Source organism: Microcaecilia unicolor, chromosome 13, assembly GCF_901765095.1.
Source record: "Microcaecilia unicolor chromosome 13, aMicUni1.1, whole genome shotgun sequence".
NCBI lineage: Eukaryota > Metazoa > Chordata > Amphibia > Gymnophiona > Siphonopidae > Microcaecilia > Microcaecilia unicolor.
In genome coordinates this window covers 50,591,619-50,607,399 of record NC_044043.1, presented here as the reverse complement: position 1 = coordinate 50,607,399, position 15,781 = coordinate 50,591,619, and the positions used below count along the sequence as shown (strand labels likewise).

Here is a 15,781-nt window from a genome sequence, read left to right as displayed (position 1 = left end):
AAGACGACCCACTCCTTTCAGAAAACGGACCATATCCGGGTGAGCTGCCAGCGAAGAATTGCGCAAGTGCCCTCGGAAGCAGGCCAAGGCCGCCACCTGGACCTTCCAAGGACCCCAGTGCTAAGCCCTTGTGTACCCCCTGCTGCAGAAAATCAAGGATGCTGCCCACTGAAACGCTAAAGGATCCAAACCCCTTTCCGCTCACCAATCTTCAAATATACGCCAGACGCGGGCATAGGCCGAAGAAGTAGACCGCTTGCGAGCCTGAAGCAGGATAGTAATAACCGAATCCGAATAGCCCTTCTTCCTCAAACGAGACCTCTCAAGGGCCAGGCCGTAGGACGAAAGTGGGAGGGATCTTCCATGGCTACCAGTCCCTGCTAGAGAAGACCCCTCTCCTGCGGAAGCCGGAGCGGCTGGCCGTCCAGAAAACTGATGAGGACAACATACCAAGGACACCTGGGCCAGTCCAGAGCCATAAAATCACTCTGCCGCGATGTCACTACTCTTCTCAGCAGACGGCCCAACATTGGCCAAGGAGGAAAGACATACAGGCCTCCCTCTACCGGCCATGGTTGAAGCAGGGCATCCAGACCTAACGAATCCTGCTCCCTGCGACAACTGAAGAACTGTGTAACCTTGGCATTGTCCTTTGTGGCCATCAGGTCTATGCAAGGAAGACCCCAACGCCGCACCACTAGTTGGAACGCTGCGGCAGACAGCTCCCACGCGCCGGGATCCAAAACATGACTGAGGAAGTCGACTTCTACATTGAGGACCCCAACAATGTGGGCGGCTGAGAGTTAAGACAGGTGCCGCTCTGCCCAGACCATCAAGAGGCCAGATTCCCTGGCCAGACGGCTGCTGCGGGTCCCCCCCTGCCTGTTGATATAAGCTACAGTCGGAGAAGACTCGGACCGCCGTCCCCTTCAGGAACGGAAGAAACGACTTCAGAGCTAGCCGCACCACCCGAAGCTCCAGAAAACTGACGGTCCAGTGGAACTCCTGCGGTGACCATGTACCCTGAGCTAAATGGCCCCTGAAATGGGACCCCCAGCCTGACAGGCTGGCATCCGTTGTCACTACCTCCCACTGCAGAATGGGAAAGGACATTCCCCGAGGCAGAGACTGGGGGCAGAGCCACCATCTCATGCTGCGTCTGGCCTCCAACGCCCAGGGCAGTCTGACTTGGTAAGCCTCCGACACCGGAGACCAGCGGGAGAGCAGAGACCTCTGAAGCGAACGCATGTGAGTTCGCGCCCAAGGGACTACATCCATGGTCGCTGTCATGGACCCTAGAAGCTGGACGCAGTCCCAAACCCGTGGCCTAGCGGCCAACAGAAGGGAACGTACCTGCCTCACCAGCTTTACCCGCCGCGAGTCAGTCAGAAAGACCCGAGCCCGCTGGGTACCGAAGAGAACACCTAAGTATTCCAGGCGCTGAGAGGGGATCAGGCAGCTTTTCTCGAAACTGATCACTCATCCCAAGGACTGAAGCAGCCTGACAACCGTGGTAGTCACTTCCAAGCTGTCCTGGTAGGACGACACACGAATTAGCCAGTTGTCCAGGTAAGGGTGCACTCAAACACCCTGCTTCCGGAAGAAGGCTGCCACCACTACCATCACTTTGGAAAAGGTCCGTGGGGCAGTAGCAAGGCCAAATGGGAGCACCCAAAACTGGAAGTGCTGACCCAGTACCGCAAAATGAAGGAACTGCTGAGGCCCCAAATTGGAATATGAACATACACTTCTTTGAGATCAAGGGGGGGTGGGAACTCGCCCTCCCACACGGAGGCAATGACGGACCTGAGGGTTTCCATCCGAAAGTGCATAACCCACAGGCATTTGTTGACACTCTTGAGGTCCAGAATGGGCTGGACCGTGCCTCCCTTCTTGGGAACCACGAAACAGATGGAGTACCTCCCCTGTCCGTGCTCGTCGAGCGGCATGGGCACAATGGCCTGAAGAAACAGTAATGCCTGAACAGTGGACTTGACTTGTGCCTCTTGGACAGAACCTCAACACGGAGACTGTAAAAAGAGGAGCGACCGGGCGGCAGAATTCTAACCGGTAACCGTCGCACAGGATGTCCAGCACCCACTGATCTGAGGTGATGGAGGTCCACGTGTTCTGGAACGCCTGAAGACGTCCCCTTATCAGACTGAATGCGTGGACCAACGCACCATCACGACTGTCAGGAAGGAGGACCTGTCCGACCTGACTTGCCGGTCCCCTTCCTGTCCCCCCAAAAGGACGACTAACGGGGCTGAAACTTAGGCCGTTGCCCAAAGGCCGGGCGACCTGGTCTGTATTTCTTACTGTCCTGAAACCGAGGACGAGAGAACCCCGACTGCCGACCAGACGACCTAGGCCAGTCCTCAGGCAGCCGCTGGGTTTTAGACTCTCCGAGCTCTTTCACCAGATTACTCAAGTCCTCGCCAAACAGTTACTTCCCCCAAAAGAGCAGCTTGACCAACCGGGCTTTGGATGCTGCATCCGCAGACCACGCCTGGAGCCACAACTATCGCCTTGTGGAGACCGCCAATGACATACCCTTGGCCGAAGCCCTAAGCATGTTGTACACAGCGTCCGCTAGATAAGCGAGACCTGCCTCCATCCTAGCCGCCCGCGAGCCACTCCTGGCCCCCGACCTTTGATGCCATTGCAGACAGACACGGGCCACAAAGGAACTGCAAATCGCAGCCTGCAAGCCCAAGGCAGCCACCTCAAAGGACTGTTTCAGGGCCTGCTCCAATTTCCTATCCTGAAGGTCCTTTAAGGCCACCCCGCCTTCCATAGGCAAGGTCATCTTCTTGGTGACCGCTGTCACCAAAGAATCCACCTTAGGAAAGTCCAACTTCTCCCTTTCCTCCGGAACCAAAAAGGGTAGAGATGGGCCATGGCTCTCCCCACTCGCAGACCCACCTTAGTACATAAGTACATAAGTAGTGCCATACTGGGAAAGACCAAAGGTCCACCTAGCCCAGCATCCTGTCACCGACAGTGGCCAATCCAGGTCAAGGGCACCTGGCACACTCCCCAAACGTAAAAACATTCCAGACAAGTTATACCTAAAAATGCGGAATTTTTCCAAGTCCATTTAATAGCGGTCTATGGACTTGTCCTTTAGGAATCTATCTAACCCCTTTTTAAACTCCGTCAAGCTAACCGCCCGTACCATGTTCTCCGGCAACGAATTCCAGAGTCTAATTACACGTTGGGTGAAGAAAAATTTTCTCCGATTCGTTTTAAATTTACCACACTGTAGCTTCAACTCATGCCCTCTAGTCCTAGTATTTTTGGATAGCGTGAACAGTCGCTTCACATCCACCCGATCCATTCCACTCATTATTTTATACACTTCTATCATATCTCCCCTCAGCCGTCTCTTCTCCAAACTGAAAAGCCCTAGCCTTCTCAGCCTCTCTTCATAGGAAAGTCGTCCCATCCCCACTATCATTTTCGTCGCCCTTCGCTGTACCTTTTCCAATTCTACTATATCTTTTTTGAGATACGGAGACCAGTACTGAACACAATACTCCAGGTGCGGTCGCACCATGGAGCGATACAACGGCATTATAACATCCGCACACCTGGACTCCATACCCTTCCTAATAACACCCAACATTCTATTCGCTTTCCTAGCCGCAGCAGCACACTGAGCAGAAGGTTTCAGCGTATCATCGACGACGACACCCAGATCCCTTTCTTGATCCGTAACTCCTAACGTGGAACCTTGCAAGACGTAGCTATAATTCGGGTTCCTCTTACCCACATGCATCACTTTGCACTTGTCAACATTGAACTTCCTTGGAGGTATTCCACTCTGCAGAGATTAAATCCTTAATATCTGGATGCATTGGGAACACATTAGAGGGACCCCTAAGCCCCCGCATGGGACCAGACTGCTGGGAACCTGAAGAATCCCCCCCAGGTTCAGATATGGAGAGAGTCAATAAGGATTCCGAAATCAACGCACCAAATTTATCTTTTTGAAAAGGCCGGAGCACCCGAGGGTCATCCCCGTCTCCCAAGGGGAGCACCCCCTCCTCTAAAGGCTCCAGGACCGAAGGGCCCCCCGATGAAGCGGACTCCGTGTCTGACCCCGGAGAAATGGGTGAACAATCCTCCAAAGGGTCGTCCAACAGGATAGGTCGTAGTCTTGGGAGGAGGAAGGGCTGAGTCAGACTCCGTACCACCCGGGACCCCCGGAGTAGGCAGAGCAGCGCCCCCCTGCTTCAATAAAAATGCCTGGTGCATTAACAAGACAAATTCAGGGGAAAAAGGCATACCCTGATCAGGTAAGCCCCCTGCTGCGAATGCCCCTTTCTCTGCCACCGGCAGAGCACGTTCCCTGACCGCGGAGGACAAAATGGCTGAAGTTCCCACCTCCGCCAGAGAGGAGTCACCAAGACATCCCCCAGAGCGCTGATCCAGGTCTGCACACCGTGCAGCGGCCCGAGCGTCTACCCCCACAGAAGCAGCAGCGCTTCACCACCTCAGCGGGGACCGACATCCCGCCACGCCAAGAAACACCCGGTCAGAGGCCCGACTTGCAAGAGCGCACTGCAAGCCCGCTAGCTTGCTCCCTCTTTTTCTTCTTTTTTTACTTTTGGCACTAGTGTTTAATAGAAAAAAAGGCGCACCGAAGGAACCTGGTGACCGTTACCATGGCCCACTAACAGATCCCCAACTCACCACCTGGATCCTGAAACAGGGTGTGCACCCCCCGAACTCTCCAACCTCCTCACCTCCCCAGCCAGAACCGACACTGCTGGACTGGAGCCGTTCTGATACAGCCAGAAGAAACGTGGCTCTCTCTCTTTTTTGTCTGTTGCTGCACAGACACTGCCACAAGAGAGGATCAGGAGGGAAATAAAGGGAAGAAAGCCTCCAGATGGGAGCAAGACAGGAACCAGCACCACCAGGTATGTCTAAATTTCCTCAGGTGTGACTCAACTGGGAACCAGACACCAAACGGACAAGGAGAAACCAACTGGAACACAGAGAGAAACGAAGTATGTCCATCCACCTGCTGGAGATAGAAGATACTGAGGAACTGGGCGGCTAGCACGTGGCTAGGTAGTAGTGCTGTTCTGGATTTTCTATCTCCACTTGCTGGTCAATGGATATAACTACCCACTTGTCCTGAAATAGTGCGATAGAACGTAATGGAATTAAAATCGCCTACTTATTTTTTTTTTATTCCATGAATACGAATAGTATTTTTCTCATTAGACCATTATTCTAGTCCTACTGTATTTCAATAAGCACAGTTTTACAGAAATCCATAATGTAGAAAAAGTTGTGTTACATTTGTCTTAATTCTATCTATAATACTATTTCAATGTTGCAATTGATTTTATTTCACTGTGAGACAGCCTAGGCATTATGGTAGAAGACCGGACAATAAAGAAAAATACAAGCCAGAAGTTCTCCCTACGGAGAACTTTATCAAATATATACATACATATATACATATACTCATATGTATAAGAAAAAGCTCATTCATATAACCAATTAGCAGTTGCTTCAAAATCAAACACCCTGGCTCTCAGGAATTTCTCTGGGTTACTTGAGTAGAGGAGTGTGGTAGCCGTGTTAGTCCACTCTTAAGGTTATCAATAGAAATCAAACAAAATAAAACATGGAAAAGAAAATAAGATGATACCTTTTTTATTGGACATAACTTAATACATTTCTTGATTAGCTTTCGAAGGTTGCCCTTCTTCGTCAGATCTGGGTTACTTGGATATACATTTTGGGATCATTATAATTTTCTCACAAAACAGGAAACTTTTGGCTCACCATTCCTCCCCAAAGCGCACACTGATGGCAGATGCATTTCTTACATGTCCAACAGAATACACTAAGCTTTTCAAGATGGTTTTCACATCTAAAATAGGAAAGAAAAGATTAATGCACTTACAGCAATTAAGGTCTCTCTGAAGTCCAAGACCTGTTCACATTAACTTGGCTGGGACTTCAGATAAAGGAAAGAAAAAAAGCAAAACATAGTACTTTACATAATTATTTTTAAATAAAAATTCTGTAAATCTTATACTGGAGGCAGGCTATACCATTCCCTAATGTTTTACTGCTGCACTAGACAACCCCTTAATTTTAGGTTCCACTTCAAATTTATTTAAGTTAACCTGAAACATAATTTTCAGGGCAGAACACTATATTGAACCACAAACAAAAGTACATTTATCAGCCCCCTTACCATGGGCTAACCGAATGTATATCTTGTCTCACCACTACCACCCAAAATCTATATTCATGCCCCTGCCCCCAGCACCACCACCACCACATACTAATTCTAGAATTAACAGGGAAGGGCAGGTGGGAGGAGGACATGGGGGTCTCTCTCATGACCTGGGATGTAGCAGCCATACTGAAGGGCATTCGAGCGCTCACAACAGATGAGAGACGAACTTGACGGCATTCCTGGAATCATCATTAGAAGTGGTTACACAAAGAACCACTTTGTTGGTAACATTTGCCTTGGAGTTAGATAGAGACGCAGTACTCAGGCTGAATTCTTTACTCTTGGGTTCAAAAGTTAGGGTTTTCCCAGACTTGTCTAGGGAAACCCAAAAAAGACGTAAACTATTTCTTGTATTGCATCCAAGAGTTTTAGCCCTTGGAGCAAATTTTTTGTTGAACTTTCCTTGTGTTTGTAGGATATTATTGCAAGCAAAACAGTATCAGTTTTTTTAACCCAAACAATTGGAGGATTTTCTAAAAAGTAGAGAGGATATAACCGTGAAAGTTTAGACCTGAATGTAACACTGTATAGCAACTTGGAGTAAACCGCTAGAGCTTGGCGCAGTCTTTGGTTTATTAGTTATGAGGATAAATCTAGCTATTAGGGTTAGAATAATATATATATTTTTTCTTGTTTCTTGGATCAGATTACTTTGATTTTGTGGTCGATATTTGTGAATTTATTTCTATATTTTTCCTACTTTATTCACGATGAAGATTTGCATATATTGTGTATTATTATTCAAGATTGAATATTATATATTATAAAATTCTATAAATAAAAAAATTAAAAAAACAACAGATGAGAGACTGCGCGAGTGTGGTTACCGGGTGGTCCTGCGAGCATATATGACCAAGGCTCAATTGGCACACATAGGGAACTTGGCAGATCTGGCCTGCTCCAAATGTGGACATAATCTCCAGTCGATCTATCACGCGGTTTGGTCGTATCCAGCAGTACAGAATTTTTGGGTACAGGTAGGAGGTTTTTTGGTCGGGCTGTTGGGGAGTACAATTCAAGGGACGGAGGGTTAGTTTTTGCTGGATCAACCCGGAGCTTTCGCTCCTCTGGGCTGCTACCCCAGCCTTTTGTGTCGGAAATTGAGGCTGGTGCCTCAAAAATGTGTTTTACAATACCTGACCGCCGGAGCTGGTACACATTTTGGCAGCTTGGGAGGCCAGGCAGGCGAGGAACTCCCCCAAACGAAAGAAATTTCTCGTTCAAAATTTGGCTGACTTACCTACAGATTCTCACTCCTAAAGGACATAGCATATTGGTCAGTAATAGTGGGAGGCTGGATTAAGCGTTTGGTAATACAACCACAATCAGAATAATGGTGTGTAAGGGGGGAGAGGGAAGTAGGGAGGTGAGAAGGGGGAGCAGGGAAATAGGGGGGAAAAGGGGCGTTAAATGTTGGTAATGGCATCGTCAAATTGCTTTTACTTTGGTGTTACAAGATAAATGGTTGTATTCTGTATTTGCTGATTGTTATGTAGGATGGCTTTATTACATCATCAATAAAAATTGTTGAAACATAAAATCAATAATATCTTTTTTTTTCTTGTTTTGTTTTTCTACTTATTACCTTTAAAGCAGATTAACAAGGCAACCACACTACTTTATCCATGTTTTTAATATATTTATAAATGATATAGAGATGGGAGTAACTAGCGAGGTAATTAAATTTGCTGATGACACAAAGTTATTCAAAGTCGTTAACTTGCGACAGGATTGTGAAAAATTACAGAAGGACCTTACGAGACTGGGAGACTGGGCGGCTAAATGCCAAATGACGTTTAATGTGAGCAAGTGCAAGGTGATGCATGTGGGAAAAAAGAACCCGAATTATAGCTACGTCATGCAAGGTTCCACGTCAGAAGCGTAGCCACAGGTGGGCCTGGGTGGGCAGGGGCCCACCCATTCAGGGCTCAGGCCCACCCAACAGTAGCACACATTTAGTGGTAGCTGGTGGGATTCCCAAGCTCGGCCAGCTGAAGACTTTCTCCTGATGGTAATGAAAACGTTACTCTCCACGATACCGGCACCTGCTGCTGCAGACTGCCAAGGTGGAAAGAAGCATTTTTCCACCAGCTGAGACATTTTTTGGGTGGTGGTTGGGGGGGGGAGGAGAACACTTGGTGCCCACCCACTTCTTGCCTAGGCCCATCCAAAATCTGTTGTCCGGCTACGCCCCTGTTCCACGTTAGGAGTTACGGACCAAGAAAGGGATCTGGGTGTCATCGTCGATAACACACTGAAACCTTCTGCTCAGTGTGCTGCTGCGGCTAGGAAAGCGAAGGAGAAATTAGATCTTACCTGCTAATTTGCTTTCCTTTAGTCCCTCCGGACCGGACCAGGATTGGACTGATGGGTTGTGCTCGCCTACCAGCAGGTGGAGACTGAGAAAAACTCTGACGCTAGAGAGCCAATAGGAGCCCTGGCCATGTGACCTTAGCCTCAGTATTTGAATAACAAAGCAGGAAAGAAAGAAAGAAAGAAAGACCATCTGTGCCGTATGGAATCCTAGCAGCCACAAAGCACTCGGCAATGCCAAGTATCAGAGCTCACCAACAACTCTTACCAGAGAAGTGGTATGGCCCAATTTGTACTACAGCTCACCAGCAACTCTCACCAGAGAAGTGGTATGGCTCCCTTGTATTATAGCTCACCAGCAACTCTCACCAGAGAAGTGGTATGGCTCACTTGTCTTATAGCTCACCAGCAACTCTCACCAGAGAAGTGGTATGGCTCACTTGTCTTATAGCTCACCAGCAACTCTCACCAGAGAAGTGGTATGGCTTACTTAAAGTTTCACATATATATACTAGCATGGCTTACTTAAAGGTTCACATATATATATACCAGCAATTGGGTACCCCAGCAACTCTCACCAGAGAAGTGGTATGTCCCTTTTGTAGGAAAGCTCACCAGCAACTCCTACCAGAGAAGTGGTATGGCTCACTTGAATTAGAACTCACCAGCAACTCTCAGCACAGAAGTGCTAAGGACCTCAAAGTTCTATACATATATAGATATATAAATATATACATACATATATAGATAGATATATAAATACATACATACACATATATTCCAGCAACTGAACCCACCAGCAACTCCGACCAGAGACGTGGCATGGTCCACTTAAAGTCCTATATATGTACAAGCGTCTTTTTTTTTTTTTTTTTTTTTTTAATACCCCGTTGAAAAAGTGACAAAATATGGGAGGGGCCTGGTCTGGTCCGGAGGGACTAAAGGAAAGCAAATTAGCAGGTAAGATCTAATTTCTCCTTCCTTAGCGTCCCTCCGGACCGGACCAGGATTGGACTGATGGGAAGTACCAAAGCAGTAACCTTAAGGGAGGGACCCTTTCAAACCCCTAAGCATCTCCGAGTTGCATAGATCACCTCCTGGCGACAATGAACATGTAGAGTGTATATCAATCAAAAGAGAATGAAGCTAAGCTCAAAATGGCACCGTACAAAACGTGCACCTAGTGCACCAAAAATTGCTGTGCGAAGGAAAGAACCCCGCTTCTCAAGATGGAGCATATGTTATAACACTCTCAGGAAATGGTCCCCCAGTGAGTAGACAAATAGAAGGTATGAATTCCTTAATACGTCGAGATATAGTGAGGCCGAAACAACGGCAACCTTACCTTGACTAGAAGTACCAAAAGGAAGGACCAAATAGCTTGTAACAGTTCTCTAAATATATAAGATCTGTTTTAATATGTAAAGCATATATAAAGCATATAATTTCCTGTGATCTTGAACGCCAGTAGAAGAGTCCAGACCAGTAAGAAAAAAGTGATTGGAAAAGATGAAAAATGGGAAACTAAGGTAGAATGAAAAAGAAATACCCAGGTGAAGAAGTACCTCTTACCTAGACGTACTAGCTGATTGGAAAAAAAGAAAACCTGTATGAGAGAAACTTGCAGTCCTGACCCTGCTAGCTGAAGCCATGGCTACTAACAACAGTGTCTGAAAGGAGAAAGAAACCTTAAAGGAAACAAGATGATTTTGAATTATCGTGCGAAGAAGAATAACACCCTGTCCCTCTGACAATGTCACTAAGGCACAGAGGCTAAAAGCTGAGAAGAGAATACTGCAACTACAAAAGATGCCATCCTGCTTAGCAAGGCTGAATGCCTGTCCCAGACTGAGAGCATGCACCAGCCTGAGCAAGAGAGAAACAAAGAGGCCGGACTGGGGCAGAGAGAAGGTCCTCTAGAGAAAACAGAAAACCCCCTCGGCTCCATAAAAAGTCAAGATGACAACCTAAAAGGCAGCCTGGTATATCTGCAAGGAAAAACAAAAAACATAAGGGTTACGCCCCTGAGATCCAAATATCTAAGCGAAATGCCCGACCTGAAGAGAAGGCCACCATGCCAGAAGGGGATGGCATGCTACAGGGCTGGTCAGATGGTAGATCCATACAAATGACTCCCCTTGAATAAAACAGACATCAGCCATGAAATAAACCAAACGTCAGTGCGGATGTGAACCCACCTAGGAGGCAGGACGATTAGAGTCAGAGTGAGAACCGAAGCTGGGCCTCCCCGATGACATCTCACTGCACTGTTCGCTAGATTACCCCTTAGGCAGCTTACAGAGAAAAGTGAAAACATGCAAAAATAAAATGACATACATGTCAATCGTGTAAAGGGGGGCACATGCAAGCCCTGTAAAGAAACAGAATGACCAGATAGTAGAACTGTCCGAGGAAAGGATGTACCTTCAATACACAAGAAGACCAGAGACCTACCAGGGGCCTCAATATGTAGCCTAAGAAGGCAACAGACCTACCAGGAGACCGAAGACCATTCTGAAAGAACATAAGCTAGAAACAGTCCTGCCAGAGAGCAGGATTGAGTCTTTGAAGTAACCTAAGATGATAACAGTCCTATGAGAGTACAGAAAGAGCATTCCGGACTAACATAACATGGCAACAATGCTGACCAAAGACAGAGTGCTCAGAATAAAACGCTAGCCCTCAGGGATACCTCCTTGCTCCGAGAGCGACTGACAGTCCCCTAGTTGCAATGTAAAGAGACCACATGGTAATCCTGAAAGCAAACCGAATGCCAAGAGCCAAGAAGGAAAAAATTAAGTTGCAAAGTAAAGAGACCACATGGTAGTCCTGGAAGTAAAACCAAATGCCAGGAGGAATGTCCTACTCAACTAATGCCGAAAAGAAGAGCAGCAGTCTCGGGGAAAAAAACAAAAGGGAAGCTGCAAATGCTTCAGAACACTCAAAAAGATAAAGAGCACGGGAGTGCAGCTCATGAGACTGCAAAAGGCAATTGCCCAGGGAAAAAACCTTGCAACTATGTCGCATGTAACCCCAAAATATTGTGGAGACTGCGAAATATTTAGACGACTCTTGACCACCAGTACTAGGCATCCTGAGAACCATAAAAATTGCACTTCTCGGTCTGCGACTTGCTGACTTGTCGACAAGAGTTTTTTTTTTTTTTTTTTAAATAGCTAGCTGACTCGCCATGAGTGAAGAAGAATCTCCCCTTTTCTGAGGGGTAGCATAACTATGATGAACTTTTAGAGACTGGAAAACAGTGTTGTGAAGGGACATTATTGCGCATTGTGAGCTGGTCACCCTTCCAGGACCCAGCCCGGGCGGACCCTGCTTAGCTTCCTTCACACCGGGCTCTATCCTTCTCAGAAACTCTCCTAAGAGAAATATGCAGAAAAGTTTGTATCAAAAAATGTGCTGCACGAAGCTTCACTATGGATCGAAGGCTTTCATGAAAAAGACTTGAGACTTTGAGAGCGCTCTTGACAGCATTTAGAATTGAAATAGGAGGAAGGAAAATTCCTTCTTAGGAACTAGGTTCTTGTGATAAACATTTGAGACATTGAGAGTGCGCATGACGGCAGTGAGATTCCAAATAGGAGGAAGGGAGATCCATTCTTAGGAACTAGAAATTAAAATTGCATTCGGAAGAATCAAGAGAGAAAATGGTCTAAGATCCAAGAGTCTATGTAGGGAGACCCCTACTTCACATGCCTTGCCGTGAGAGCGATAGAGAAAGGAGGCGAAATGAAAAGCATAACCATCTAAAAATAAAACCGCAAGAACTCCTGGACAGAGGAAATAAGAAGATGACTGTCGTGTAAAAGTAGCCTGCAACTATGATTTCATGACACAAAGTTAAACAGGTGAGAGTGGCATGTACCTATGATAACATCCTTACTGCCCCCATGCCTGTGGAAGAACAAACGTACAGCTAACATATAGGAAATATCCTGGTATGGAAAGCAACCTAAGTGCAAAGGCATAAAGTATAAAGTACTACATGCATCAACCTTCTCCTACAAGAGCACGCAACTCTGGAACGCACTGCCACGCGGCAGTGGGATACAAATGCAATTAAATAAATAAATAAATAAACCTTTCGAAAAATGCTATAACAAAAAAAAAACACAACTGTGAACTACCTTCCCACAGTCACATTGGAGCTGACTCTGTGGGTGCTGTGGGTGCTTGAGCACCCCCGATATTGAGAAAAACTCATGTATATGTCCAGGGAGGGGTCATTTTCATTGGACTTAGCACCCCCAATAATTTTGAAAAGTTGGCTCCTAGCCCACAGACAAACGCCACCAGAGATTATAAAGAAACAAACATCAAACAGGCTGGCCAAGTAATGTATATATAGTGGGACACAGACATACAGGAGTCCCAGAAAGAGAAATAAATTACTAAAACTGGGACCTGCACCCAGTTCTGTAGCCCACCTTTTGATGCTGCTTTTAACTCCTAACCCTTATTCACTCTGTTCAGGACCCTTATTTTAAACCTGCTCACTTTAAAATCTCCTTATCTCTTGTTTGTTCTGTCTGTCCTAATGAGATTGTAAGATCTGAGGAGCAGGGACTGTCTCTTCATATTCAAGTGTACAGCGCTGCGTTTTTCTAGTAGCGCTTTAGAAATGGTAAATAGTAGTAGTAGCAGCTTCAGAGACTGTAGTGCTGACTATTAGGCTACAGCAACCAGCTACTCAACATTAAAAACATAAAAAGCAAAGAAATGACCCCCCTAAAGAACATAGGCGACTCCTGAGAAAGATCAGCCCCAAACGGCCCGAAGACGGCGAAAGAGAAAAGTCCCGACGCACCCCCCAGCGGCGCACAATATTTACAGGAGCCGGAAGAGGAGATCCCCGACGCTAGCATACAGCTCGTCTCAGCTTCTCGGACATGACGGTAACGCGCGTACCCGATTCACGCCAAAATCTCTCTTTTTTTTTTTTTAAGCCCTGCTCCGCCGAACAAACCGCTAAGGGAAGAACACAAACGGCAGTGCTAAATAAAATACAGCTCAACTCAAAGAGGGCTGAAAACAAAATGCTGCCGCTCACTCTTTTTCTTTTTTTTTTTTACACAGCTGACTCACAGCATTCCCATGCAATCAAACGGAGCTGTCTGCTCATTCAGTCAGTGGGGACAAGTTGTCTTTAATTGTTTTTTTTTTTTTTTACACCTAAACTCCTCCAAATTACTGCTGCCTCTTTTTTTTTTTTTTTTTAACCAGCTAGATAATTATAGACACCTAAAACAGCAACCAGAGCTGCCTGCTCGTTAAAGTAATGGGGAAAACTCCGCTGAAGAGTAATAGAACAACACATAGCTGTCTGCTCGTTAGAAGCCGGGGGATGTAGCTTATCAGATTTAATTTTCTATAGTGGCTGCCTCTCCCAAAGACATACACCTTTCTAAACAAAGGGTAGTCCTTCCCAGCTATGTATGGGAGATGGGGAGGAAGGGGGGAGGGACCCGGAGACATCCGAGTTTGACACCCCCAGAGGCTGTAAAAGAAAGGAAAAGAAGTCCCTACCTGACCAGCGTCTAACAGAGAATTCCTAGGCACAGAAGAAGAGGTAGCAATGTTGTTCTTATTGTAAACCTCTAAAAGAGAAAGAGAGAGACTAATGGGCTCGCTTCCTACCTGCTGGGAGACTGAGAAAATACTGAGGCTAAGGTCACATGGCCAGGGCTCCTATTGGCTCTCTAGAGTCAGAGTTTTTTCTCAGTCTCCACCTGCTGGTAGGCGAGCACAACCCATCAGTCCAATCCTGGTCCGGTCCGGAGGGACGCTAAGGAATAGAATGTTGGGTATTATTAGGAAAGGTATGGAAAACAGGTGTGAGGATGTTATAATGCCTTTGTATCGCTCCATGGTGCGACCGCACCTTGAGTATTGTGTTCAATTCTGGTCGCCGCATCTCAAGAAAGATATAGTAGAATTGGAAAAGGTGCAGCGAAGGGCGACTAAAATGAAAGCGGGGATGGGACGACTTCCCTATGAAGAAAGACTAAGGAGGCTAGGGCTATTCAGCTTGGAGAAGAGACGGCTGAGGGGAGACATGATAGAGGTATATAAAATAATGAGTGGAGTGGAACAGGTGGATGTGAAGCGTCTGTTCACGCTTTCCAAAAATACTAGGACTAGGGGCATGCGATTAAACTACAGTGTAGTAAATTTAAAACAAAACAAATGAGAAAAAAATTTTCTTCACCCAACGTGTAATTAAACTCTGGAATTCATTGCCGGAAAATGTGGTGAAGGCGGTTGGCTTAGCAGAGTTTAAAAAGGGGTTGGACGGTTTCCTAAAGGACAAGTCCATAAACCGCTACTAAACGGACTTGGAAAAATCCAAAATTCCAGGAATAACATGTATAGAATGTTTGTACGTTTGGGAAGCTTGCCAGGTGCCCTTGGCCTGGATTGGCCGCTGTTGTGGACAAGATGCTGGGCTCGATGGACCCTTGGTCTTTTCCCAGTATGGCATTACTTATGTATGTTTAGAATCCATCACTTAAAAGTCTCTTCTATCTTCATTAGTCTTTTCAAGTCCACATCACTTTCTCATTTTCTTCCTCATGAACCCTCCACTCATTCTTCACTACTCTTATGTTCCTCTGCTTTCTTCAAAGGACTCATGAAGAACCTCTGCAGTCTCCACTATAGCTGTACTGAGCATCATATTTTATTTTTCGGCCAAATATAAATAATGAAAAATATTATTTGGCCAAATATGAATATCAAATACAAATAATGGGTATTGAGCTTTAACATAAATAAAAGAAGCAACATGAAATTGAGATCATGTGTTTATTTCAGTAGGATTTAGCACAGTAGAGCCCTGGATTAAATGAATTCGAATTTATAATGTATTCGGTGCCAAATCAAATCCAAAATGAATATTCGATATAGTCTTAGTTCTCCACCCTCCATTAGGCTTAGGCCACTCTGTTCCACTTTTGCGTTTCTCCTTGCTCCTTATGCTGCCATAGCTTCTTTTATTTCAATTTTTACAGTTCCAATTTCACTTTTGATCTCCACTAGTCAGTACCTCATTTTGAACCTTCACATCATTCACATCATTAACGGTCACTTCTCCTTCCATCTCACTGTTCATCACAGCCATCTTTTTAACCTCTCTCACTCCATGTTTCTTTCCTGCTGCCTCAGCTCTTGCCATTCATG

The 15,781-nt window shown here is 46.1% G+C and overlaps 1 protein-coding gene across 1 annotated transcript in view; it reads right to left on the bottom strand.

Moving 5' to 3' along the window:
* The window catches only part of TRIM37 (tripartite motif containing 37), a 262,079-nt gene that overhangs the window by 220,899 nt on the left and 25,399 nt on the right, over positions 1-15,781 (bottom strand). The window contains exon 6 of the mRNA XM_030222400.1: positions 5,809-5,896. Coding sequence (XP_030078260.1) covers positions 5,809-5,896 — 88 coding nt within the window. The remainder of the gene's footprint in view (positions 1-5,808; positions 5,897-15,781) is intronic.